This window comes from Myripristis murdjan, chromosome 5 (assembly GCF_902150065.1).
Source record: "Myripristis murdjan chromosome 5, fMyrMur1.1, whole genome shotgun sequence".
Lineage (NCBI taxonomy): Eukaryota > Metazoa > Chordata > Actinopteri > Holocentriformes > Holocentridae > Myripristis > Myripristis murdjan.
Window position 1 is genome coordinate 19,504,740 of NC_043984.1, and position 27,993 is coordinate 19,532,732.

The 27,993-nt window shown below is 41.7% G+C and overlaps 1 protein-coding gene and 1 non-coding gene across 2 annotated transcripts; both read left to right on the forward strand.

The window, feature by feature from the left end:
• The first annotated feature begins 20,045 nt into the window (after positions 1 to 20,045).
• LOC115359589 (G-protein coupled receptor 22) lies at positions 20,046 to 21,728 on the forward strand. The gene has a single exon (XM_030052142.1). The coding sequence runs from the start codon at positions 20,046 to 20,048 to the stop codon at positions 21,726 to 21,728; it is 1,683 nt and encodes a 560-aa protein (XP_029908002.1).
• Positions 21,729 to 27,167: 5,439 nt separating this feature from the next.
• Positions 27,168 to 27,240, forward strand: trnaf-gaa (transfer RNA phenylalanine (anticodon GAA)). Its single transcript has one exon. It is a non-coding gene; the product is annotated as a tRNA-Phe (tRNA).
• The last annotated feature ends 753 nt before the right edge of the window (positions 27,241 to 27,993 follow it).

The window sequence follows — 27,993 nt, forward strand, 5'->3', positions numbered from 1 at the left end:
AGATGCTGACCCTGAAGAACTGAGTATTTATATGCAGGGTGCATATAAATGCATATGAGTGAGTTTGTGTGTGGTGGGTTTGGTGCGACCAGGTCTTTTCTCTTCTTTGACCCGTCAGTGGGGCTGAAGCCACGTTGGGCCCCAGGTCTTGATGCAGGCATACGCGTGAGTCCAGTTTCACCGGAGTATCTATTGGGCTCTTTGATGCTGTGTTGGACAGGTGGAGATACAGCCCCCCTCAGGGCCAGCCCTGCTGTCAGACAGGACATATACTATAGCAACACACAACACAGACACATGCAGGAAACATGCAGTACAAGTCAATGCATTTGCAATGAACTACACTAAGTTTCAGTGACAACAGCATCATATGTACTGCTTACATTAACTACATTGTTGGAGGACTAAATCCACAAGGCAGGACAAGCCTTACAATTTCATACTTTATTGATCCTTGTAAGGAATTCTGTTCCCCCAGGGAAACAGAGGTCGGGCTCAGCTACAGAACAGCATCCTTTGAGCTGTGCTTTATGTTGGATGTGTATTGTTCTTATTCCTTTAAATTCCTTTGAATCGGGCAGATTTAGATGACATGACAGTTCATCAAGATATTTCCAACAAAGCTAGAATGGAGTTTGATAAGAGAAAAAAAAAATCAGCTATCTGAAACCTTAGCAGCAAATGCTTTTTTTTTTTATCGGTCCCTCAGAATCAAAGAACAACAGAGGAGGTGCTCCTTTCGAGATTCACCATTTTACATTGACATTCATCATACATGGAGAAAAATATCATAGAAGAGAAAGCAGTAACAATTTCTCCACCAACAGTAAAACGGTCCATAATGTCACGCATCCACAACACATGCCTTGTTTTTGTGTGAGGGGCTTCTTCTCAACTGGAAAAACTCCTCCTGCTGTCATTATAACTCTTTCCATGTGTAGATATCACACACAACTGCATGCAACAAGCTCACACCTGCTCTCTGGGTGCTGCCCAAAGACATTCTGGAAAAAGCTGGAAATTGGAGCAGCAACAGATGAGGCACCAAAACATAAAAGTGTAAGACCCGGAACACACCGAACAACACAGACTGATGATATATAAGTGTGAGAGTATTCAAGGTTGAATAAGTACTACAGATGTTTGCTGTTATATGTGCCTGAACCACCCTGGATTTCCCTATTCACTACACCTATTTGTAGTGCAGACTTGTAATACATGCCGCTATTGTGTCTCAGTATTTAAATGTATGCACACACGTGAGATTGCTGTATGTGTGTTTAGTGTGCGGGTGGTTGTGCAGGTGCCTGTTTTTGAGTGTCTTTGTCTGTGTTTCTGCATTTGTGTGTATGCAAGTACACCAAGTTTGCTCTTTTGTGTGCCTGTGCAAATGTTTTTCTGTATTCTTCTTTTGGCTGAGTGACACAGGCGTATGGTATGTGGGTGTTTGGCAGACACTCCTCAATGTTGGCCAGCTTTGCATTTGTATGTGACTGTTTTAACAAGTGATTCAGATTGGTAGCAAGGGCATTTCATGTTTGCCGAAAAAGAGGGGCTGATGGCCGGCAAAGTGGGCTCCATATCCTGTGAATGTGTGGTGCAGTGCAAAGGAAAGGTGGGGTGGAGAGAGAGAGAGAGAGTGAGACAGAGATTGAGAGCCAGAGAGAGAGAGAGAGACAGAAAGAGAGAGAGGGGTGGTGGGGGGCAACAGTCCTGCTGAGAGATTGCGCTACAGTCTTTCAGCTGTGACCATGAGCTGAATATGTGTGGTACATACAGTATGGGGAGGATGAGACTAAAAGATAATATTCTATACCATCCTTTTCTTCCCCCAAATCTAAAGCTCTGTTGTTCTGCTTCTCTTTCCCTCTCTGTCCCCCTCTCTCTTTCTTTCTCATGCAGAGTCTTTTGTTCTCTTTCTCACATGCTGGTTGATGCACACCACCTTGACTGACTCCAAGACAAATCAAGTCTGGGCCTGGATGAGTCAACTCATGACAAATCGCGTCTTATTCGAGGCAGCAGCCGCCAAGCTTTCAAGAACGGTTCCAACAACGAAGCAATGTTTTCTGGCATTTTTGCCTAGTCGTTGACGTTATTTCCATGTTGTTGTTTCAGATGGAAATTGAAGACCAACACAAATGAACTCAGACAGGACCGGTACATTCAAAACAGAGCATCACGACTGAGGGGTATGTGGTGGTGGTGGTGGGTGCTATTCCCAGGAGCCCTCTGTGGGAATCTCAGTGCTACAACCACTGCACTTTATCAGTTTACTAATGCGCTTTTATTTTGGCAGGATGAATTGTTTTGCTCAAAGTCATTTGGACAAAGATTATACCTCCATCTGTTTTGTTTGTTTAACATTTTAATTAAAGGTCAAATTTGAGATTCTGGTTCAACTCAAAATTCAGGTCTTACTCTTACACATGTGCCTCTGTTTACACACAGTTATTATAATCAAATATTTTATTATTTCCACTAATTATTCATGGTCATGTAAAGTCAATCCCAGTTAATAAACCTAATATTGAAAAAGTGAAAGCCCTGTGCAATGCTGAGGTAGTTCTAAGATGGTTTGTGCAGATTATAATCATCATTTTAAACCTTTTAATAAAACCTAATCAACTTTATTGTATATTGGAGAGTTTTCCCCTTTAATAAATCTACATGAGTCTGGGGGGGAAAAAAAGCTTTAAAGCCATATTTTGCTGTGATGGAGGGTTTTCAGGTTTGAGCAGACATGTGAGTTCATGAACAGCTGACATCAGCTGCCCACAGACTCCTTTGCGGTCACGGCCATTCAGAGATTTTATCTGAATCCCCATCTTTTTGTATTGTATTGTTCATCCTTGAATAATATTTTGCAGTCCTGGCTAAAAACACCACTCTGAATGTATGTAATATATGATATGGCACTTGATCACATTATTTTTGTGCTCTCTCGCTCTGTGACCTTGACACCTGTGCACAGCTCACACTAAATGGATGGAGGGACTGTGTTAGGTCCTAGGACAGCAGATTTCAGAGCATGCTCATCGGTCACATTCTTGTATGGAAGCAGCACTAAAATGTGAAGATAATCCTGAGTGAAATATTTCTCCGGGCATCATGGATTTGGTCTGTCACTATCATTTGCCATCTCATCTTTTACTTGCTCCACAATGTCACATGAAAAGTAAGAGTCTGACACGAACATGTCCAGCAGGTAAGTGAGCACATGAATCAGATAAAGTCGACTCTGCTCATCAATAAGGTAAAATACGGAGGGAGAACCCACTGTAAACAGGGATGGGGGTGTGGGGGTAGAACCGACAGAGATAGATAGATAGATAGATAGATAGATAGATAGATAGATAGATAGATAGATAGTGTGAATCTAGTAATATTCCTTCAAGAGAAATGGGGTGACGTGGGTGCAAAAAGATGTGTGTGTGTGTGTGTGTGTGTGTGTGTGTGTGTGTGTGTGTGTGTGTGTGTGTGAGAGAGAGAGAGAGAGAGAGAGAGAGAGAGAGAGAGAGAGAGAGCAGTAACAACAACAAAACGCCTGGATTTGGGGAATCACGTTGAATTATAGGCTACTACAGAGGAGTGTTCACCCTTGAGGAATCTCAGGTCGTCCTTGTAAGGCTACCCATCACCCCCCACACACACCCCTTCCCTCATCCCTGTCTCCACCCCCTGCAACTAAAATGCTTTCCATCCCTTCTCCAACCTCCCTCCATCCTCCCTCCATCCACCTCCCATCCCTCCCCCTCTGCTTGCAGATAGTGACCGTATTGGTCGCTGAGATGGAGCGACTGTGCTCCAGCGGGCGGCTGCAGCGCATAATCTATGCGTTTGACTGGTCCGTGTGTGGGATGCTGTAGTCCTCCGCAGAAAAGTGGACAGGCAGCATGCCGCGCTGAGTGAAAAAACGCACAACATTGTGGGATTACACCCCGATTTGTTGAGCAGACAACGGCCACTGCCGATCTCTGTAGCTGCTGCCGTGGAGGGTTTTCCCCCCTTCTCCTACTGTAATATTTACGAGAAAACGGAGCCACATTATTCTGGTCACGTCTTTTGGCTGACAGCCGGCTGTCCTGGAGAGCGCTGGAGTGAATCGGGGTCCAGTGCTGGAGATAGCGCAGCGCACCGACACCTGCAGTTGGATGTAAAGGGAATTCCCACTCACCAAGGTGGTAAGTTTAATACAAGCCTTTAGGACATATCTCAATAAGACTATTTTTTATTTTCTCTCGTGTAAATATCTGGAGTGTTACCACACCTTTGGGAATATAATTTTAACGCTATTATAAAAGATCCTGAATTTCAAGAGTATATTCTACAAATTGGAAAACGGGACGGGGGTTGGGGAGGGGGGGGTTGTCTTTTTGATTCCATAATGTAGGCGACACTAACAACTAACCTCACTGACAGACTGATGAGTGCCCTAAAAATAGCCTTTGGACGTGTCACCGGTTGATTTTAATAGCCTTTTATCAGTTTGGGATATGAAGTGTGTGATCTCTGGGACTAAACCCCCATCAGCAGCTCCTGATCATACTGTGCTCATGTGATTTTCCTTTGAAATGTTTCCCATCCAGCGCAGCAACTAACAAACAGAGGAGCTTTAATTCACCAGTAGAAGAATGGAATGGAGACAAGGCTCAACTTGTAATTTTATTTCCACAGTCTACTTAGATCCTCTAATCTTCCATTTTGCTCCTCACTCTGTGTGACTGTTGTGATGGCATGGTTTCAGTCACATGGATGATCCACTCCTGGTTTGAATCGCGGCCCTTTTGATAATTTCTAAGACACGTGATGTTGTGAAGCAGAGATGTTGCGGTCCTGCTCTGGCAGTAGTGTAAGAGCGGCTGAGGTTTAATACTGTTTTGAGGGATAAAAAAAAAAAAAAAAAAAAAATCAGATTCTTCCGTTTGGGTCTTTGATGTTAATCTTAAAGATCCTCTGAGACTCTGTAACACTCATCAGGGCTTCTCTGTGTTTCTTTACCTATATCAGAACAAAATCTCAGTTATTCTCTCTACAGTTCACCAGTGGAAACAAACTGTCTTACCCATATTTATACTTCTGGTTTATTCAAGTTTAATTTTTTTTTTCTAGCTTATTATTATTATATTTTACTTGTGTAGACATGGAAAAATGCACAAAGATGACAAAAAGCATTGCTGATGCTGGCACAAGAGAGGTTTTTTTTTTTTTTTTTTTTTTTTTTTTTTCTACCAGAAACAAACAACTGGGCTGTAGTTCACAGCTGGAGAGGAGTAGGCTATAAGAGGATAAGCAAAAGCCTTCTCACACAAGAGGGAAAAGACAGCTTGAAGCCGTATTTGGTGATTTTTTTCTACCTATCCCTGCCTCTCCATGTGGAGGAGCAGTGTGTTAGAGGGTTTATGCGATCATAAATGTGAGCACCTATATGGATTTGTGTTGGGGATGGTGGAGGGTAACAGTTAGTCCTTCCACAGAGGATTTCTCCCCGTATGGCTGTTGAATGTTGGCACAAAATCCTGCGTCTAAAAAGAAGCCTTACTCTTTGGTTTGTGAGGGACTGACACTCAAACCTGGTGTTGATATTTTCGATAGCTGAAACATTTTCTGCCATCAAATTCTATCATAGCTGTGCTGGGAATATTTTAATGTGATCTTATTTCACCTCCATGTGGCCAGTTAATCGTGGGATTAAGAAAAATATACCAACAACAACAAAACATTCTCTGAAATTCAAGGTACATTACATGCAAGGCACATCGTGGCATTGTTTTAGGGTGAACTTTTCCTTTAGCCACTCTGATTCCTTGTTAACATTTGGTCATGTGATGGTCTCTCTTATAGTTATAAAGTTTGTGTTTGTTGACCCACCACATATAAAGAATGCTAATATAAGCTCCCCATCACCACACTTTGTTTGCATTCTGGCTGCTGTATTTCAGCAACATAAACACTGACTTCAAAAGCTCATCAAGTTGTTACTATTGAGAGCTTTTGCCAAGCACAATAAATTCAGCAAAAAGCTAAATGGACACCAGTAAACACAAACTCTTGACACTTTTTTTTTTTATTACTAATTACATTAAAGTGTACACCGTTTTATGGACTTCAAGAGGCAGAATAAATTGTGCTAAGTTTGCCACATTTCTACATGGGGGAAAGTGGTGCAACCTGAGCTGAATTTCACACAGAGAGTTTCAGTGGAAATGGAAATATTTAATAAAATTTATCATCACACTGTCCACAAAATTATGGTGAAAGAGGTTTTGTAGCCATAGATCAGCTTCTGCTGTTTAAATGCTGACTTATTTTCATATCCTGGTGGTTTTTAAACAAATACTTGCATGATTATTGTTGTATTAATAATGTGGAACAGCTCTGAAACTGTGTTTTCACAAGCTACTAACAGACAACTGATCCTGAGTGAAGTACATTGTGCTACTCATTCCAAGTACAAACACACAGAACAGACATTGAAGAATGAACTGAGTAAATGTGTATGTAAGTGTAGCAAAGCTTATATAGACTGTCTAGAGACCTATAACAAGTATGATTACTGCTAAAGCTTCCATGATGAACTCCATGATTGGCAAAATCCTCTGCATTCATTACATTGTGCGACCAAAGCCGGTGAAATCATGCAGCTTTTCAAGTAGCAACTACTACTAGGGTGAAGACGTGAATGGTTTTTCCATGTCGGAAACTGATCCTGAGTGAAGTACATTGTGCTACCCATTCCAAGTACAAACATACAGAACAGACATTGAAGAATACCTCTTTATTTGTGTTTTGCGATGTGTGTGTGTCTGTGTGTGTGTGTGTGTGTGTGCCTGTGTGTTCAAATATGTGTTAAGATTCCTCCTCCTCCTCTCCTTGGCGGGTCCCCGCTGTGAATCCCAAAGGGACAATCTTTTGAACGTTTTCCCATTCCACTCACTCCCACAGTGCCAGAATGCGTAGTGTATGTTTGCTTTGCATGTGGGTCATTGTGTGTTTGTTTCTGTGCATTTATTTATGGAGGCTTTGATGCAGCTAGTGGGAGAATATTCGATCACGAGTGTCACTCTCAGACTAGATGTGGTGGCGTGGTTGAGGGTAGTTGTCATATTTTTTTTTTTTTTTTTTTTTTTTTTTTTTTTTTTTTAGCAAATGAGCAAAGGAGTATTGCACCTTCGATCCGACATGCTGTTTGTGTGGTCGGATTTGTCCTCACAACATTGATTTGACTAAAGGTGAGAACCTTGTGGAACATGCTGTAGGTCAGGACCAACACAGTGTGAAAAATGATCGATGTCAGAGCCGCACTGTCACCATCTCTTTAAAGATACCATTTGTATTTGATGTTTTTTTTTTAGTTTCTGATTTGTTGGATTGAAGGGTTTACTCCTGTGAAAATTAATTAACTGTTTGAGCTTTTGAAACGAAACCTGATGGCATATGGTATATGAGAGTTTTGTATGTGCTTTGATGGCATTAAAAGTTTGCTTACACTCACATAATTTATAAATACTGAAATAGAAAGGCTTAACAAAGTTCCATAGACTTAATTTCACTGACAAGTCAAACCGAACAGAGCTTATATTAATATTAAACCAAAATTTAGACTGAGAAATACATTTTAGATTGTATCTTTCACTCTCTGATAAACGAGGGGCTAAAAATATGGCTGAGATTGAAATATGATAGAGATCAGGTGTTGGATGTATGGGTTATGTCCTTTCACAGCTTGTGTGCAAAAGCTCATCGGCATGCGGCAGCGATTAGACATGATCACAATTAGCCAGACTTGGAAAAGAATCCATGAACCAGTGAAGCTGAGCCTCCTGCAGCCTTCATAGAAGGTGTTAAGTAGATTTAACTGGAATTTGAGGTGGGTCACAGATTGTTTTGTTGTTGTTGTTTTTTTGTCTATGCTTAATCAGCCTAGTTAACCAAAGCTGAGTTGTAATCTCACAAGCCTGCATGTTTGTGAGATGTCTACACATTACTTGAAATCACTAAAACAAAATCATGAAATGAGAGGCAGCTTCTCAGTGATGTGTAACAATGCAAGCAAGTCAGTAGGTGCCTTGCTCATGGGCTTATTGGTAATTGAAGGTCAATGGGGTTCACTTCTACTACCCACATTTCCTCTGCTGGTCCTGGGTTTGAACTGGGAGCCTTCTGGTCCTACGTCTACTACTTTAATGTAAATGCTGCCACCTTCCTTGGTATTCCTTCAAACTGTTGGAGAACTGTGACAACTAATGGCAAACATTTACAAGCTGATAGCAAACACTGAAGACTGTTGTATGAATGAACTGAGTAAATGTGTATGTAAGTGTAGCAAAGCTTATATAGACTGTCTAGAGACCTATAACACGTATGATTACTGCGATTTCCATGATGTGCTCCATGATTGGCAAAATCCTCTGCATTCATTACGTTGTGCGACCAAAGCCAGTGAAATCATGCAGCTTTTCAAGTAGCAACTACTACTAGGGACAAGACGTGAATGGTTTTTCCATGTAGGAAACTCAAATTTATAGTTGTAATGTTATGGTGTGAACTCGTAATTAGCTCCTGCGGGGAGTTCTCATGATTTGAGATCCTACTACATGTCGGTGGCTGCTCATACGGCAGCAAAAGGAACATGTGAGGTCAGCAAAAAAAAAACAAAAACACAACACATCCTTAGCCACAGCCAAACCCGCAGCAGCTTATTTGCTAATCAGACCGATATACATTTTGGACATTGTAGAATGCTGCAGCAGCCTATTACTACCCATTGGAACTGGATACCATATCACAACACCTGCCACGTAGCTAACAGTTTATAGTCATCATGATAACCCGATGTGTTCCGACTTGCAGCCATATCAGATAACAGAGACTTGCTGCAGGAGCCAAGACTGGGCATCAATAATACTACTAATGAGGAACTCGTGTCAATAAGTCCATAGTATCCCTTTAAATGCATTAGTGCTTTTAATGAGATGAAGCTCATCGACATGTTACGTAGGACAAAAGTAGGAGAATGAGGCTGAGAAAGTAAGGCAAATCAAAAGGAGAGACGGAACAATAGACTACTGGAGGAGCAAAGTGGAATTACTGAGGTGAAACACACTATCAGGAAGAGGGAGAGAGAGGAGCCATGTACAATTATTTTTGAAGACTCTTATATGGATGTAGCCACCAGGCTGTAGATATTTTATGTGAACATGGCTGTTTCTTTGTTATGCTCAAAAATGCTTTATGCTTCTGACATGTTCGCCATATTAGATGGAGGCTGACACAAAGAGGACTGTAAATGAAATTTGAATTACTTCATAGATATATTGTAAGGGCCTTATCCACTAAGACACAAGTTTTGCCCTTCAGCTGGTTTTATTATACATCCCATCCACAAGGGGACATGATTTTTTTTTTTTCATTTTGTGTGTGTGCCCCTCTGTGAGTGGCAGTATATGCTGGTCTTGCCCTCCCTCAGGTTAGATCTCTGTCTGTCATTATGGTATGATAGCATTGCCAGCAGCAGTGCTCTCCCCTCCTGCCCAGATGATGTCCTGTCTGCAGGAGATAAATGACATTAATTGAGCTCTAATTGCCTTCTGGAAAGAAATAACTTCATCATTTTAACCTAGTGCAGACATCTTCAATCTTTCTCATTCTGGTAGCCTGTCAATTCCACTTATTCCCTCGCTCTTATTCCTTTTATCTCAAATGACTTTTTTAGTTTTCTGAGGTCTTCATCTGCTTGCCCCTTCTCTTAAGCCCACTCACTGAGGGATAGTGAGAGTGAGCCTGTTTCAGACTGATGTAAAACACGATATTTTGGTATATAGAGATTCTGCTGCCTGGAGGCACTGATCTGCTGACACCAAGGCTCGATTAAATTTCAGCTGCAGGTGAGCATTAAAAGAGTGCAAAATTGAGCTGGTTTAAAGGGACTGATAATAAAGAACAACAAAGAAAAACACCTCCATCTGTGTCACAGGGTTTCACTGGTATGCCTTGAATGAATTGCTGGATTGTCTTTCCATATAGAGCAGTAAAACTGGACATCCAGATTGATGCATGTAATATTACTCAAAGCAGCTAGTCTGTTGAATACCTTACCAGTGCATTTCTGTTTGGCGTTCAGATGACTAAACTGCCTCTTGGCCCCACAGAATGTGTCCAGACCATCCATTAACTCCTGATCATGAACAATGTTGAAACGCAGAGATTGAACCTTGCTAATCACAACCAAACACTTCAGAAACCATAAGGAATGCAGGAGTAATTACTGTAATAATAGAAATATAATTAATGCAGTTTTGTCACTGCATTTTATCATCTAACAATCATTATTAACAATCACTACCATTCTGCTGGATTGTGCCCGCAAATAGCTTCCTAAAGCGTCAATGTAATCCTCTCCACTTGGCAAGATGCAACTTAACTTTAATTTCACCGGCTTTCATACTTGATTTTGATTTCTTCTCACTTTAAAGAGCTGTGATTGCATGGCAGCCTTGATTAGTGCTTATTGATGGATTGGCACATGCAGTAGCTAAATTACAGGCTTGGGGTTTCATAGCTGGATATAGGAAGGCTTTGTAATGGATGGCGGAGTCAAATGAAGTGCTGATAATACGTCAAACACATTGTCAGATGGTAACGATGACCCACGTGGTGTGGATCAGGGCTGCTTGCAGACCAAGGTCCCCTATATGGACTTGCCCCCATAAATTACAGCCTGTGGCAGTTGGTCTTTCTGCCATATTGTCGTTGTTGGTGTTTTGATTATAGGCAGTCAGAACTGCAAGATGTGTGGTGACTGGACATTTAATTCATGAATAGCTCTGACAAGGTCAGTCTCTTAGCTTTCAAGTAGTGATCATCAGGCAAAGATGCAGTATCTGATACTCTCTGTGGATTGTCGCATTATGAAATACTAGCAAAGGATTCAACCACAGACACGCAATAGCCTCTGCCTATTCGAGAGGAATGCACAATGATGCTGTAAAAGGAAAGAGGCAAGTGGTGTTAGTGGCGGTTTAAGATGCATGATAAAGAGGGGAAGAGGAGAGGTGCAACTGGGACTGTTCAAAAGAGAGATGGATAGAGGGAGTGAACAGGGAACAAACATTCCCCTCCAGCGAGTACACGATTCAGCATCCATCTGTACAGCCCGAAGCCTCCCTTCCATCCATCACTCCCTTTCCAGTCCACCTACCTCCCTCCTTCATCTTACCTCCCGTTACCTCCATCCCTCTCCACCTTTCTACTTTGTCTTTAGCATAAGTGCAGATGGGATTCGGCAGTTTCTTAAACACACAAGATGTCATTCGCCTCAGATAGTAATCCATCTTCACTTGTATCTGCAGAGAGCATACGGCCTGGGAGCACGAGTGGAGATGTGGGCTGTTGGTGGATAGCTGTGTGGGCAGGTGGTTGGTGGTTAGTAATGCAGCGTGGAATAGATGTGCATGTGTGTCTTTGGCATGTGCGAATGTCAGTATGTTCGCAGTTGGGTGATTTACAGAGAGCAGGAGCCAGGCAGAAGCTCTGATGGCAGGTGAAGTGTACAGTGATCAGTTCGTTCTGCCCTCTCACATTTTGAATTCCATATCTCAGAAGTTCCCTGAAGCCGCCCCGACCAGAAAGATATGAGGCTGGGTGGGATGTTGTTGCTCTTGCTGAGCTGGTTGTGTTGTTGGAGGTCTGTCCGGGCTGGTTTGTTGGGAGTCTGCCAGGGATGCTGCTGCCCAGCTGGTGGCTGTTTACTGTTAGCGCTGCTGGATGAATTGAGTGGGAAAATTAAGGCTTTGATCGATTGTCTCACTGCGGACATTAGGAGTACTGAGGACAGCCATGACTCAGCGTGCTGCATGCGCCATCACCCTCTTTTCTTTCTCTTTTTCCTCTTTCTCTCACTTCCACCCTCTCTCTCTCTCTCTCTCTCTTTCACACACACACACACACACACACACACACACACACACACACACTCACTCCCTCTCTATCTCTCTCTGTCTTTCATGCACACAGCAGATCTCACACTTGATTTATGTCACTCATCCATATCAATGTATCAATATTCTGAATGATTTTACTTTGAATAAAGGAAATATCTCCCCTAAAACACTTTTTCTCTGTAAAAATAAATAAATAAATAAGTAAACAAACAAACAAATATATAAATAAAACAGTTATTGGCAATGTACCTGGTGTTTCTCGGCTGCTTCTGTTTATTGATGGTGAATTTTTATTATACCTGCCAGCAACTGGCCAAACATAGAAAGTGTGACGTCAAACAGAGATATTTCCAGTGCAGCTAAAATAGAGTTTAAGGGCAGAAAAATATTTCAATGATCTAATAGGTCTAAAGAAAGCAGCAGGTTTGGGTGTCAGTCCCACAGAACTGAACAGCAAGTGCTTCTCTCCAGACTCACCGTTTTGCAATGTTCTTGCCCCACTCTCAGTTTTTCTCAACTGTAAAAACTTATGTCACCTTCATCATCACTATTGAATGCTCCCACTGCAGTAGTACTACAGTTTCATGAATTCTTTACTTTAGATAAAGTTGCAATACCATAATGGCAAAATACTCCACTTAAAGAAAAAGCATTTCATTCACAATTTTGCTTATAAGTTTAGAAGTATTGCCAGTAAAATGTGCATAAGCATCAGCGATTCTAAAGAGTGTCCCTTTTGTGTGTGAGTGTTAAATTATTTAAGTATTAACATGTAATAAGAATTTTAATGTTGCAGCTCAATGTGCTCCAAAAGGGGTTAAAGGGTTTTTTTAGGGAGTTGTTCCTCATCTGATGTGAGGGTCTAAGGACAGAAGATGTTGTATTCCTGTAAAGCCCCTTGAGGCAAATTTGTAATTTGTGATATTGGGCTATATAAATAAAACTTAACGTGACTCCATATACTGTTGGCTTGTTTTAACTCTAACAGTGCATTATGTATTATGTTTTGCACATAAAACCTTATTCAGGAAAGTAGGTAGTAACTCATGACATCATATAAATGCATTAAAAATATTTGTCTCTGGCATGTAGTGGAGTAAAAATATTAAATCTCACTGAGTGGAAATATTCAAATAAAGTGGAAATGCCTTAAAATAGCACTCAAATACAGGAATGCAGAAAATTGATATTCACTTATCAAAGGTTGGATTTTAACTCTAATAGGGTAATTACAGATTTACACATTGTGAGGTGCTTTTTAGGCTAACAAGTATGTAGTCATACCATGTAATCACAACACTGTTAGTTGGAAGTTTGCTGACCTACAGTATAGTAAATGCCATCCCCTCCTTGCTGTACTGTATTTCTTCTCAACATCCAATATAGACTGCAATAAAACAGATAAAGGAAATATATTCTCATTTGGGCAAGCAAATACATACATTATAGCAGAAATATTTTCTACTGTATATCAAGTTGTGGAGTCAATTTCTTTGTGATCACTGTTGGAGAGGAACATAGCACAGAATCTGCAGTACATGAAACACCCGATTTGATGAAGCTTCCTGCAAGCTATAAATAAATGGCATCTCTAGACGACACTTACTGCATTATCACGACCACATTATGCATCTTTTATTGAATGATTGTAAAAAAAAAAAATGCTGTTGAACTAATAACTGATGACTTGGAGGACTTTGGCAATCATCTCCTGAGGAGAGGGTACATATCGTTACAAAATCTATTGTGACTCACATGGAGTCACCCTCACGACTCCATCCAGACATCAAGCTGATAATAATAGAATTAAACCACTGATGTCTAAAAAAAATGCGGTTCCTGTTTCAGGTTTGTTTGTCTTCAGAATTTACTGATGAAGCTGTCACAAAGTGTTTGTGACTTTCAAGAGTTTTATGCCCCCTAACTTCTTGTGTTCCTTTATTTAGATCGTTTCTTAATATATCGTGAGTTGGACGTGCCTTCATCTACGCCTGCCCCTCCCCTTTTTGTCTGAGCTGTCAATCACAGGTTTGATGTGCTTTGTAATGTCAAAGTTTCACCTTGCTACTAGCTATTATCTGCTCCTTCTCCAACTGAAGAGGGCTCATCTGTAAACATACACAAACATGCACAGACACACAAACACATGGCATGCTGTGGTGTGAAACCAGAGCTTTGCTACAACAGACTGCAGTGATAGTTTCCCAATTCAGTTTACAGGGCCAGACAATCTTTTAGGATTGATCTGCTACCTCAGATGACCCTGTGTCTCTGCACCAATTGAAACAATACATGACATTCGTACTGCAGCTGCTTAACCTCACTTGTCAACACATTTAAGCCCCCTCTTTACACTCCCCTCTGTGCTGTTCTCCACTTGTGACTTGTGTTCGATTTGCATGGACTTGCAGGCCGCCAGGTGCAATATGCGCAGGGGGCTTGGACTCCCTTAATACCTGCCTACAGGGCTAGTATATTTTGTTTTTATTCTTGTCCTGCTCTTGTAAAAATGAGGTTTGAGTTTTCCTGCCCTCAGGGTCATGGTCATAGCTGTTCATATAAAGGGCTTGTGACATTTTGTGTTCCTTTCAAACCACATACTAACAGAGGCTGGTTTTGAGTTTTGATGCTTTTGTCTGTGGCCGTCTCCCCAATTCACCCCACAGTGGTGAGGATGCAGTATCACATAAGTGATTGTGGCTCACTGTTCAGTCTTAAAATAGGATAAATGACTGTTGTTGACGGCTATTCAGCCTGCTCACTTCACCGGCACAGTCACCCTATTGTAATTAATACTGCTAAGTGAAACAGATCAGTGACTGCAGATTGTAATGGCCAATTTTGACCTTGTCAAAAAAGAACAATCATAATCCAACATGCCACGTTGTGTTTTTGTTTATGTTAATAATGAAAATTGAGCCCACTGGTCATGACTGTATCACGTCATCACTCTGTTGTATCTTCTCTTTCATGTACAGAATTACTTATATAGTGACAAACAGCTCAACATTGTTCCCTGAGACGCATCTAGTGGTTCAAAGAACCTTCACATAGGTTAGAAGACAGCCTTGATCAATGTGCTATTGATTGTTTTCTTCATCAATCAGCATGTGTAAGTGATGACTGGTGGATGGTTACAATATTAGATGTCCTCACCACTTCAAAATATTATTCTCTTATCTGATTACTGTCCTTGGTCTGCCTAATAATGTGAAATTACACAATGCAAAGTGCTTAAATATATTATACAATATTACGTAGAGAGATACAATTCAAAATATTACATTGCCATTTTCCTGGAGTCGCTTGTTTGTCTCATGCTTATGTATGGGTGAAGGTAGAGGAATTAGTGAGCATACTAATGGACATCTTATATTTGTTTGACCCATACTTTTAATAGCCTTGCCAAGGTGCACTATTTTAGTAACTGTTGTTTGGTATTTGTTTTTTCATTTTTTTTGTTTTCTCCAAAAGCCGACTCAATATGCCATCATGATTGTCCTTGAACAGAAGTAGATCATTATGTATTAATCCCCAAATCCCATGAAAACACCATGTGATCTAAAATGCACACATAATTAGCATAAGTGCATTGGTCTCTGACACCCCTTTTGCACTAGACTAGTGGCCACATATATAGGTCAGTGTGGAAGATTCATCTTGGCAAGTCCAGCAGATAATATGCTTGGTGCAAAAAGTGAATGCAGGCAGAGCAGATTCTCAGTCCCTCATCCCCACTCAATCACCCACGGCCGCTCCTCTGTATCCCAGATGACTTCAGAGTGTAAATACACCAGCTTTTGACAACATGATGAGGTCACAGCCAATAGGATATTCCTGCTTGGCGTGAACTTCCTCCAACACAGGATGTAATGGGTCTTGATAAACATAGGCCTCCTGTAATATTTCTAGGATCATGTGTGTAGAAGGATTGTTGCCATTATTGTGGAACACAGAGGACACAACTGATGAATAAACCTGAAGTTACTTGCAACTAAAAGTTTATTACACTGTGACTAGGGTTAAAGTAAATAATCAAAATCTTCCACAACTATTTTTCTCAGTAGTCAAAATGAGACCACATATGCACTTGTGCAGAGGTAGGCTAGGGAGTGAGTTGGGGTGTTCTCTTGCCCCAGGCCTGTTAAATTGGCAGATCGATGATGCCTTAAATCAATGTTCCAGCAACACTACAAATCCCACACAACCCATTAGTGGATTAAAAGAGACCATTGTTCCACAGTGACTGTGTGCTCTGCCTGCAGGTCCTTTCCACATGACAAACAGGAGGAAAAACTGGGAAATAAAAGAAAGAAAAGGGGAGCTGAAAGGGTGAGACTAAAAACTGCAGAAAAGGAAAGGCTGGGAGTAAAATTTAGGGTTAACTTTGCCAATAAGGACTCACCTGCAGTTCACCTGCAGTTCTTTATTCAGTGGGAATAGTTTTGTATCTTATGTTGGCAAGATATTTTCTATCTAATCAACTAGCAATTCATGGGGTTCCTACCCCGCACACAGGAGAGTCAGGTGTAAACAACATGCTCTCCATACTAAATATGTTATTGTCCAACTAAGCTGCAGGAGCAACACACAGTGGAGGGGAGGGAGGTGAAAGATGAAAGAGAAAGAGGGCGGAGTGGAGAGGGGATGCCAGGGGAACTGGTCTTTCTCTGATAGCTTTGTTTATGTGCCACTGTCTGTGGATCATTGACCCATTCGTCTTCATTACGTCTCCCTCTGAAAACGATTAACTGCCGCCACACTTTGTTGGGTGCCTGCTGTGTCGACATGCACTGCACGGTGTCTCTGTCGGCCCGGCAATGTCCCTGTCTCCTCATTGGTATTGGCATACCTCTTCTCCTCTTGATAGAGATTGACAGTTTTATTCTGTTGGAATAAAATAGAGAAAACAAAATAGAAAGTATTTAAAGAGAGTTTTATGAGGAGCTTTAATGACTTGGTAAAGACTTTAAGTATCTTCACAAATTGTTATGTGGGTCATGGGGAACAGGTAGTGAGGTACCTGTTTCCTACATCTAGTGACATACTAGGCACAAACTAGTATGTCACTGAAATCTTTGTTGGTTGGTAATTGTGGTTCCATTAAGTGTTCCTTACCTCTGTACTATAAGCCTCTTTTCTGACCTATATAGTGTTGTGTAAGAATGAATCAAACAGCCGCCCACTCACACTCCTGAGCTGCACGATCACATCTTTTGTAAGTTGTGTTTCGTTTCAGCGCGGTATATGTTGTAGGGGGTGACACAGGAGAGGATTTTCATTCCTGTCCCATCCCACTCCCACAAAAATACTCCTGTCTTGTCCCATTCTGTTCCAGTATTGTTTTTTTGATGCTTTGATTTTCATTTTATGTTCCCGCAATCCCTTTCTTTGATTACTTAGTGCCACGGTTCTTAAAGTGGGGTCTGCGGACGGCAGGGGGTCCGCGAAAAAATTCACGGAAATGTATTTTTTTATTATTATTAATTTTTTAAAACTTTGTGTGTGTGTGTGTGTGGTGGTGGTGGTGGTGGTGGTGGTGGGGGGGGGGGGGGGGGGGGGGGGGGGGTTGCTTCACAAATAACAGCAACAACAAACACTCAAGTCCATCAGTGTCTAGTCAATTCTTATGGTACACAAAGGGTTAACAGTCAGTCTCCGCTAGAAGTCCCGCCTCGAACCTAATATCGCTCATCGATTGGCTCTGCCGTTTCTTGCTAATGCGTGAGTGGCCGTCCCCGTTGTCACTCCATGTGGTTGTAAAAAAGCGCTGGAGGACGTGCACAGCAGAGTTTGTTTAGCTGGTTGGACATCAGCTACACACACAGACTGATTTCTTCACTGTTTATTTCGTCAGGTGGCAATTAGAACAACAGTTCAGCATGCTTCTTTGAAATGAGAGCTTTTATCAGGCACATTGGCCTGTTGTCTCTAGGGAAGCAGGAATTATCCATTTTTACTAACCGTGATTTAAAATGTCAAGCAGCAAGCTTGACATATAGAACTGTAGAGACTCAACAACAGCAATTTTTTTTTTCAAATGAGAGCCAGGCAATGGATACTAATCTGTTTGTATTTAAATATTTAGTGTCAAACATTTATTATATTTTATTTTATTTATGTTTCTGTACGATTTTGATGTACAGTATGATGCACAGATGCACTAAAGACGAGAACTTGCCTGCTTGTCTTTCTTTAGTTAACTTACATTACAGAATTATTAAATACTTGTTGTCGGTATAGATATTCAGATATGCAGTATAAACATTTATGTTAATCCCTTAATAGTGTTTTATATCAACTTTCAGGGGTGCCGCCTTGGAGTGAGTTTATGTCCCCACCAATGTCAAAATCAAACCTACGCCTTTGGATGAGGCTATGTGCTAATGCTGCTAATCAACTAGCTAAGAGTACAAATGTGGTTATAAGTATTAGGCTATGCTTATCGGTGTTGCGAGTGTCAGGGGGTCCCCGAAAAACTTTGACCCCTCTAGGGGGTCCCTGGGCCAAAAAAGTTTGAGAACCCCTGACTTAGTGCTGTGCTGCACGACTGCACAGTTTTTATTCACATCATTTGGCCAGTAGACTGGTCGACACTTTTATACAGTCTATGGCTGTCAGTCTACACACATCATGCACTGGTCAAGTAGCTGCAACCAACCAGCAACCAGCTGCCAGAGCAGACAGGAAAAAAACAACAGTGTTAGTGTTATGTTCAAAATAAATAAAACAGTGTTTATTAGAACTACATTTTTATATAGTATAAAGTAGTTTCCAACAGGACAGTGTTACTCTGGTAAGGACTGTGTGAAGGAAATGTATTTGTCTAGCCTACTGAAAATATTTGAGAAAATACACTACCTGAATTCTAGTGGGTAACGTAATTCATTATATTAATTCTGGTTAATTCTCCACCGTATTTTAGTGCTAACCCACAAACCAATTTAATCTGTTAACCTTGCTTTTCTCTTCAATTCTCTTTCCCACAAACACACACTTGCGCGCACACACACACACACATACACACACACACACACACACACACACACACACACACACACACACACACAGACACACACACACACACACACACACACACACACACACACACACACACACGCACACTCACAAACCTCTAGTCTCTCACCGCACACACAAAAGTTTGCACCACCACAGGGGTTTCAGACATGGACACTTGTTGTTTGACATTTTAACTTTTGGAAGAAGTTAAAACTTTTGGAAGAAAAAAAAATCTGAACAAGGGGGGATCTATTTGTGGGGGCTGGTCATATAAACTTGCCATAAACTGTATAAGAAACATGGGATATTATTATGATTCCCAACACGCCTGCTCCTGTTGTATTTTTTTTTTCCTTTCCTGTCCAAACACATAATGAATAGTGAAATTAACTTCCATTCCATGTCCCCAAAAATGTCTGCCTCTATATTGAAGTGTAAGCATGGTCAGGCAATAAATCCCCACTGGCTTGTTAAAGTCTGCAGTCTTTATAGGACACCTTACTTCACTCCCTGGTGTGTGCATATGTGTGCACTCACTCACACACACACACACACACACACACACACACACACACACACACACACACACACACACACACACACACCTGAAATTGACCCCCAAGAGAAATGCTCCTTTATTTCCTCCTAACTATTTCCATTATCTTTGCGGAGCATGTTGTTGTCTCACTGCCTCGGCTCAGTGACACATCACAGCTCCTCATCAGCAGCATCAACTGCACCCCATGACTCTGTTTGACTGCCAAGAAAACTGATCATACTTTTCACCTTGTTGTTTCAACTCATAGCTTCCCTTCACTTGTGAAATATAACAAGTTTGCCCTGTACTTGCTGTAGAATGTTATTTTTGAATAAATATGAGACACTGCTAAACTGCTTGATCTTTCTCTATCTCTCTTTTGTCTCTCTTTTTCTCTTCCTCTCTTTATAGAAGCTCAGACACAGTAGATCATTCTACTGGTCATTCTCACTGCTGTCTCATTTGACCCAGGCAAAAAGGAGAGGCAGAGCATGGTGTGGCGTGGCGGCTGCCGTTGCTATGTGTGAAGGAGCGCAGTGGTGTCAATGGAGACCGAAGGCTACAGTGACCTCCTGGAGACCAGTGATGGTCAGGGGGCAGGCCTGCTGGATGAAGGGGGCAGGGTGGGGGTGGAGGAGGGCTGGAGCACACCTTACCCTCTGGGCTTCCAGGTGTCTTTGACCACTGTGCTGATGCTGGAGCTGGTGTTGGGCTTCAGCAGCAACCTCACCGTGCTCGTCCTCTACTGTGCCCAGTCCAACCTGGTGGACTCTGTCAGTAACCTAGTCACTGTTAACCTTCATGTGCTGGACATACTGGTATGTGTGCTGTGTCTGCCGCTGACTGTGGCCGTGATCCTGCTGCCAGCTGATGGTAGTGGAGTTGGCAGCCTGGCCACGCTCTGCTGCTTCCATGAGGCCTGTGTCACATTTACCAGTGTGGCCACAGCAGTCAATGTGCTGGTAATCAGTTTGGATCGCTATGATATCTCAGTGCGTCCAGCCAGTCGACTGCTGACTCCCCGGCGTGCAGCACTACTCCTGGCTGCTGTATGGGCCGTGTCTCTAGCTGTCTTCTTCCTGCCCTTCCTTGAGGGGGACTTCTTCTCCTCCAGGGCTGAGGACACAGAGGATGGAGAGATGGAGGTGCAGAACCATGACTTTGAGCTCACCACTGGACTGACCCCTGTTGTGTCCTCCTCTCCATCTCTGTCCTCCTCTCGCCCCTCCTCCCCTTCACATCACCTACCCCCTGTGTGGCAAAACCGGACACTGTTGTGCGTGGGAGGGCAGGGCTACTACACAGGCCTCTCTATGTATTACCACCTGCTGCTCCAAGTGCCCTGCTTCTTCATTGCCGTGGCCGTCATGCTGTTCACCTACTCCAGGATCCTGCAGGCCCTCAACATCCGCATTGGCTCCCACATGATGAGGGGCACACGTGCAAAGGACTCTGGCTGCAGGATACGCCGCAGGAGGCAGAGGAGGAAGGACCTCAACCTGGCCACAGAGGCAGTGTCCTCAAGTCAGAACCAGCATCTCACCCATCCTCCCCTCATCCCTTCTCCCACCCCCACACCAACATCACCCCCGCCCCTCTCCTCTGTGCCCCAGATGACCTCTGACAGTGGAGCCACAGTCACCACTGTCACTACTGCTGCCACCACTCCCATTGCCACCACACCGGCCACCCCTGCTCCTCAGACTCCAGCCTCAGCCTCAACCCCGGCTGAGGCTACTTCACCACTCCCTGCCTCCTCCATGGGTGTCCAGGCCTCAGTGTCTGCTATCATTGCCTTGAGGCGGGCAGTACGCAGACACAGGGACCGCCGAGAACGTCAGCGGCGTGTACTAAAGATGTCCCTAATCATTATATCCACCTTCCTGGGCTGCTGGGCCCCTCTGTCTGCAGTCAATGTGCTGATCCTGTGTCTGGGTCCCAGCGATGCTCTGGTACGGCTCCGGCTCTGCTTCTTGGCTATGGCCTACGGAACCACCATCTTCCATCCTCTGCTCTATGCTTTCACCAGGCAAAAGCTGCGCCGTGCACTGAAAACGCGTGTCAAGAAAAGGGTAGTGTCCCTTCTGCAGGTGGACCCAGCTCCCAGTGGGGGGACTGTTATTCATAACTCCTGGGTGGAGGGGGGAGGCCAGAGGAAGGGCCGCAAACCACGGGTAGAGGCCAGTGATGGCACTGATCGATGCCTCACAGACGCAGTGAGGGAATAAGGCCAGTCTTCTGTGTGTGTGTATGTGTGTGTGTGTGGTGTGTGTGTGTGTGTGTGTGTGTGTGTATGTCATTGTAAGTACACTTTGACTGTGCTAGAGGCAGGATGTGTGGGTTTGTGCATAGGTGTGATAAAAGAGAACCTGTTAGTTTACAAAGGTCAGGAGAAATCCAATGACCTCTGGCCCCGTGCAGATGTGGAGGCAGGTGGGTCTTGAGCTCTAATTAGAGCTCCCTACTCGCCTCACAGGCCCTCATTAGTTCCCAAACTGTCAACATGGCCACTGTGTCTCCATAGCAACACTGGCCAAGCATTATGACACCGCCATAGCCATAGCTACTAACATACTAGGTTGCACCCCAGGTACACATACACACAACAAATGCATACATAGACACTCCTGCTTGCACTTTCAGCTTGCATGTTCATGTCCATATGCACAGACAGACAGAAAAAAGCTCACTTATTGCACATCGATCAACATATAGTCACTATCTGTGAAATTAAGCACACCAATATCTACCTGCACAGATATTCTCAGTGGGAAAAATATTAATTGAGGTTTATATTTTTTGTTCTTGTCTTTAATTTTTTCATGCCTTAATTGAGTTCTTATGGTGCTGAATGCCCTGCTGTATGTTTACAACAACGTTTCAGAGTGAAAGTGTTTGCATATAAACAAGTAAAGATGGGTAAATGCAGATTCAAATTCAAAGTTTACAACAGGCTCAAGTAAAGCTAATGGAAATTGCAAAAAAAAAAAAAAAAGACAGAAAAAAAGTAGGATTTCATTTTAAACAAAGCACCATATTTTAGCAGAATGTGCAAGTTAAAGCTCAAAGGCATGAGACTTTTTTAATAAATTAAGTTAAATAGTGTGTGCAAGTTTATTTAAATGACTATGTTATTGTGTGAAAGTGTGAGTATGTGTAAGTGAACACACGTGTGTATGTGTGTGTCCATGATTATGTGCAATAAATCATGAGCAAAGCAATGACCCCTAGGATGTGAATCCATGATTGGGGTTTCTATTTGAGGTCTGGATTACAGAAGGTAGAAATCAGAGGTGGGACTTCATCTGCTGATTGACAGCAATAGCTTGTTGAGCATAATACTGAAGACCAAATTATGCGGCGCAACTATAACTATGTGTGTAACTATGTGTATATGACAGGCTACTGCAATACTGCTGAAATTGAATCACATCGGATTTACAGGGGAAATTAAAGGGCAATATTTTGGTGAAAAAAAAAAAAACTATCCGTCAAATCTCCTGTCTGTAGAATGTACAGTCGAAGCCAATCACTGTAGATCGGCTTGCATCTTAAATCTCATTGTGTAAAGAACAATCTCTGACATGGGCTGAGGGACCTCTCCTTATGCTAGCTGTGTGCTGCTCTGGAGGGCAGAATCACTGGTTTTGGACAGCACTCTGAATGATTGCAGAGGCAGACAGGCCTCTACCAGCTTCTGGATTGAGTCCTGGACATATTACATTATATCTATGTCTCTCTATCTCCTCAGGGCTTCATGTCTCCTTTCAAAACCTGCTGGACATATAACAATATACCAGCCCTCAGTTAGTTGTTATATAGTAGGTGTTATAGTAGGTAAAGATTGATGAAGTACAGTAAATAGATATAATACACTTAAAACTTTGTATGGGCTCATTTCTCGGAGAGCTTGTGGGACTTCGGGCTATCTACTCCGTCATCCTCAACCCTTTTACACAATTTTGTGAGCCAGACAGAAGACAAGAATTCTTGTGTATTCATGTATATTTTCAGGGATGTAAATACTGAAATGCCAGTTTTGGGTTTTAGTCAAAAAAAAAAATGTTTTTGGTCAGATTAGGTCAGCAAAGAAACTGGCCACTGGCCAGAAAATCAGCCATTGTGATAAACTCTTTTAGTGAGTTGGGAAGTTAATGTAAAGATATGATACATGTAAGTGTATTTGTGTTAATATGTGTGTACACTGTACTATACATTTATGACTATGTGTATAGAAAAATATTAGTATTGTACAAGATTTATATTATGTGTCATTGTATAGAACAGAACAAAGTCTGTATTAAAAATGTGATCTAAAGTTTATCTATTCCAATTCTGTCTGTTTGTTATTGTTGATTTTTCTTGTGTTGCTTTTTTATGCTTAATTAAAGTATGCTTAATTAAAGTAGTAAGATATTCAAAAGGGAAATTTAATGAGAGACGTTCCCATTTTGCACATGGGACACAAAGGAGAGAAGGTATACATTTTCTAAATGTAATACAACTAATTTACTAGACTGAAAAACAATTCATGACCCACATATTACCCCTGCAATCACTACAGGCCAAATGCTTTATTGTCAAATTATTGCACTGACTTTTTTGACAGAAAAATGCATAGCTCTGCCACTGGACATCAACGTCAGCTACAGCTGTATATTCTATAATCCGAACAGAAGATCACATGGATCCATCCTGCTGGGGGCAATTTCAGATTCCCTCCATCCTCCTCCCTCTGGACCTGACTGCCCAAATCTTTCTCTCTTTTTTCTTCCTGTCTTTCCTTTTCTACATCTCCTGTTTCCACTCCCCATTTCTCTGATCCCTAAATTTAGAAACTCTGTCCCAGATACTTGCAGTATTTAGTGCTGACTGTAGTGAACCCTCACGATGCCTCACTGTGATGTGACAACAGTGCTCATTACCAGTGCTAATGAAGATGAGGCTCGTCACTCAGGTAAACATCAGCCTAGACAGCTCAGTCTTCTGATGTTGGTAAATGAATCTGTGTACGTGTGTTCATCTATTTGTGTGTATATGTACAGTACATGTTTTTGTTGCCTTACTGATTTGCTCAGAAAATGAATGCTATAGTTTCTACCATCCTGTTTGATAATCTCATCAGTTCCCTCTTCTTTCCCTTCCCGTTTCCTCCCTTCCCTCTCCTCCTGATTCCACCAGTCTGCATCTCTCTCATCTCTTATCCATACTCAGGCCCTCCAGAACAAAGGCAGAAACAGCTGCAGTGTCTGTGAGGGAAGGAAAGTCACCTTGGGGGAAGACAGAGAGACAAGAAATGAGAGAGAGAGAGAGAGAGAGAGAGAGAGAGAGAGAGAGAGAGAGAGAGAGAGAGAGAGAGAGAGAGAGAGAGAGATTAGGGAAACGGGGAGAAGGAAAAAGGAGGAGTAGAAGCTGGCAACAGGACATATAATGACTAATAAAGGGACAGCACTGCATCACTGCAGAACCCCATCAGAAAATACCCAAAACACTGATGGGTAAGCACAGACTGATAAGATGGATAAGATCAGCGAGGTAAGTGGTTACCCCAGGACTCCCACAGCACTGCAAAACAGCTCCTGCTCATCACATGCACAAACCAAAAAATGTCTCTACATTTTCATCTCATACAAAATAATATTAATAATAAAACCAGAAATTTTCCTGAAGAAAATGTGTGTGATTGTTGTCTATCTGATAAGATGATTAGTTTGGTTTTGAATTGATGTATTAATCATTATCAGAGCGTGCATGCCTGATCTACATGTCATACTGAGAATTTAGAAAGATGAATGGAGTTTCTAACAGTTGCTGACATATTGCTAAAGAAAATTAAAGTGACTTGACCTACAGACTAAATTACAAAAAACTAAGGCACTCCATCTTTGAAGGAAGCAATAATTTATTCTTTTAGCTAGGAAACCAGGTGTATCAACCAACGTGTATCAACAGAAACACATAATCAACCTGAATTATAACCAATATTCCACCAATTATAACCAACATTGCACCCAATAATTTAAAGCTTGTGCATAACCATAGGAGGGCGCTAAACCGATTGTATGGCCCACATACAAACATAACTGCCAAAGAAAGTGAATGTACAGTAATACATAACAGTGAGTGATTCACATAAATTGGGAACACACTAAATCCTGAAAAGAACCCAACAATTACTTATAAGCAGTAATATCCCATAAAAAAGAATATGTAGGCCTATATGTCCATCCCCCAAAATGTATGAAACCAACTTCACATACTGTCAATGGATTAATTTAATACCAATTAAAAATACATACAAAAAAGAAAAGAATGGATATCAGAATCTCAGTTAAACAATTAATCACCTGGTCTCCTAAAAATAGCCAAATTAAAGCAAGTATTGGATTTTGTTTCTTGGACTTTTACCTGCACCACCAAGCAGGAAAAGGAATCTGAATTTGTTTCCAATGTGAATAAGTTGATTGCACACATTGTAAGCACATTAGTAACTTTATATATTTCTCATATGTTTTCAGGCACGAACCATTTAAGGTGATTACACCATTGTGTAGTATAGTTATGTAATATTAAATCATCCTGGAAGACAGAGAGAGGGCCAAATGCAAATTTCTTGGTTAAATGAATATTTAGAATTAGACTTTTTGGTTACAAACAATTGTGCATGTTTGTGTGTGTTCAGTTTTTTATGCCAAGTACATAATAGAAATGCCAACTTTTGGTTTTTAATCTTATTTAACTAGTTCCTTAAGGCCTGTTTTTGTTTAAGGAATAATCACAGAAAGCACTTCACAATGCCTATAAATAGACAGATCATTAAAACAGCATTGGCACTGAGATGAATAAAAAGTCAGAATTTACAGGAAATAGTAGATACAGTCATGTGTACTGCAACAAGACTTTAGAGTTGTATGAATGAATTGTGACTATTCTGGAAAGACTGGAGTGGTTTCATTTTATATGAAATATAATGAGTTATCTACAACCTGGACTGTTTGTGGTTGAACATGTGAAGGCAGCAGGTCTGCTCAACAGGAGAAACTGCATTTCATTAATCATAAGATAAAATAGCAGTGCGTAATCAAAGCTTAAAATTATACAAAACACCCTAATACTTATTTGTGTACCTATACTACTTTGTTAAAACAAAAAAGCTGTTTTCCCTTGCACTCATTCTCCTGTAATCATTATCAAACAGCACCATCTTGTGTCGAAACAGTATAACAAAGTCTAACGCGGCTATTTGTTTGTGTGTTACAACGGGTACGCCGTGGCAGTGTTTGTGACCACTGCCACGTTGGCTCGTCTTTTCCCTCTGACTTGCCATCCTCACTTTTCAACGTGAGCCAAGACACACCTGGGACAATCTGCGGTCATTTTAGCCAAGTGAAGACGACCGGCAGACGGGCTGTTAAGGCCGATTCATGGTTCTTTGTGGTAGGAGGAAATTAGTTTGACTGCAGGCAGCCCGGACTTCACCGTAAGCTAACCGTTAGCACAGCTGTAGGTGCCTGACTTGAGACATCACAGTACCAAGCCATAGGCGGGACTGGATAAATTTGTGGGTAGATCGGCGTAAATGAGCATGACAGGAAAGATACTATAAAAATGACATATCTGACACGTGTCATATTATAGACCACCTTACCTGCAAGTGATACATCAGCGCCGAAATAGCTCAGTTGGGAGAGCGTTAGACTGAAGATCTAAAGGTCCCTGGTTCGATCCCGGGTTTCGGCAGCAAGTGGTGAACCTTTTGGGATTTGCAATTCATTTTAATCTATATCAGAGCAGATTGGAAACTACAATGACAATCTACGAAACATTTAAATTGCCGTTACACGCTCGAGAATGCGACCGTGACGAAACCACGCTCTCGCGTTTCTGATTCAGCGGCGCTGGTTAGGGCCTCTTAATTGAATCTTGTGCATAATGTACAGCATAAGGACAGATACACACACTGAGACCACCTCTTGGTCAGCAGTTTGGGTTAGATCAAAACGCTGTAACATGCATGTTACGCCATTACTGACATAATCAGCAAGGCAACATAACCAAACTGAAGGGGTCGGTAGTTGTTCGCCTTTCACTAGAGGGCGGTGTTGTCCAATTTATCACGGAACACCTACTGTAAACAAGGGCCACCATTTACTTTGCCTGGCCTGTCAGACATGGGAATAGGACACAATGGTGCACCATGTTGCACCCGATAATGTAATTAATGCCGGATAATGTATTAACACCCGATTATATAAAACATTTTGTTATCAAAAATGGAACAATATCTGATACTGCAATAACTTGCCATTAATGTAATAAGACTTCTGACTGATACTGTAATAACATAAAGTAATACCTCATTATATTTTCAAACATATACATAGATGAAATTTTAGTAGAGTTTATTGTGGCCTATTACTTCAAAGGAAGAGATGAAAAGATTGTCCTCTCCTACATGTTGGCTGTATATCTTCCAATTTCTAGCATGGTATT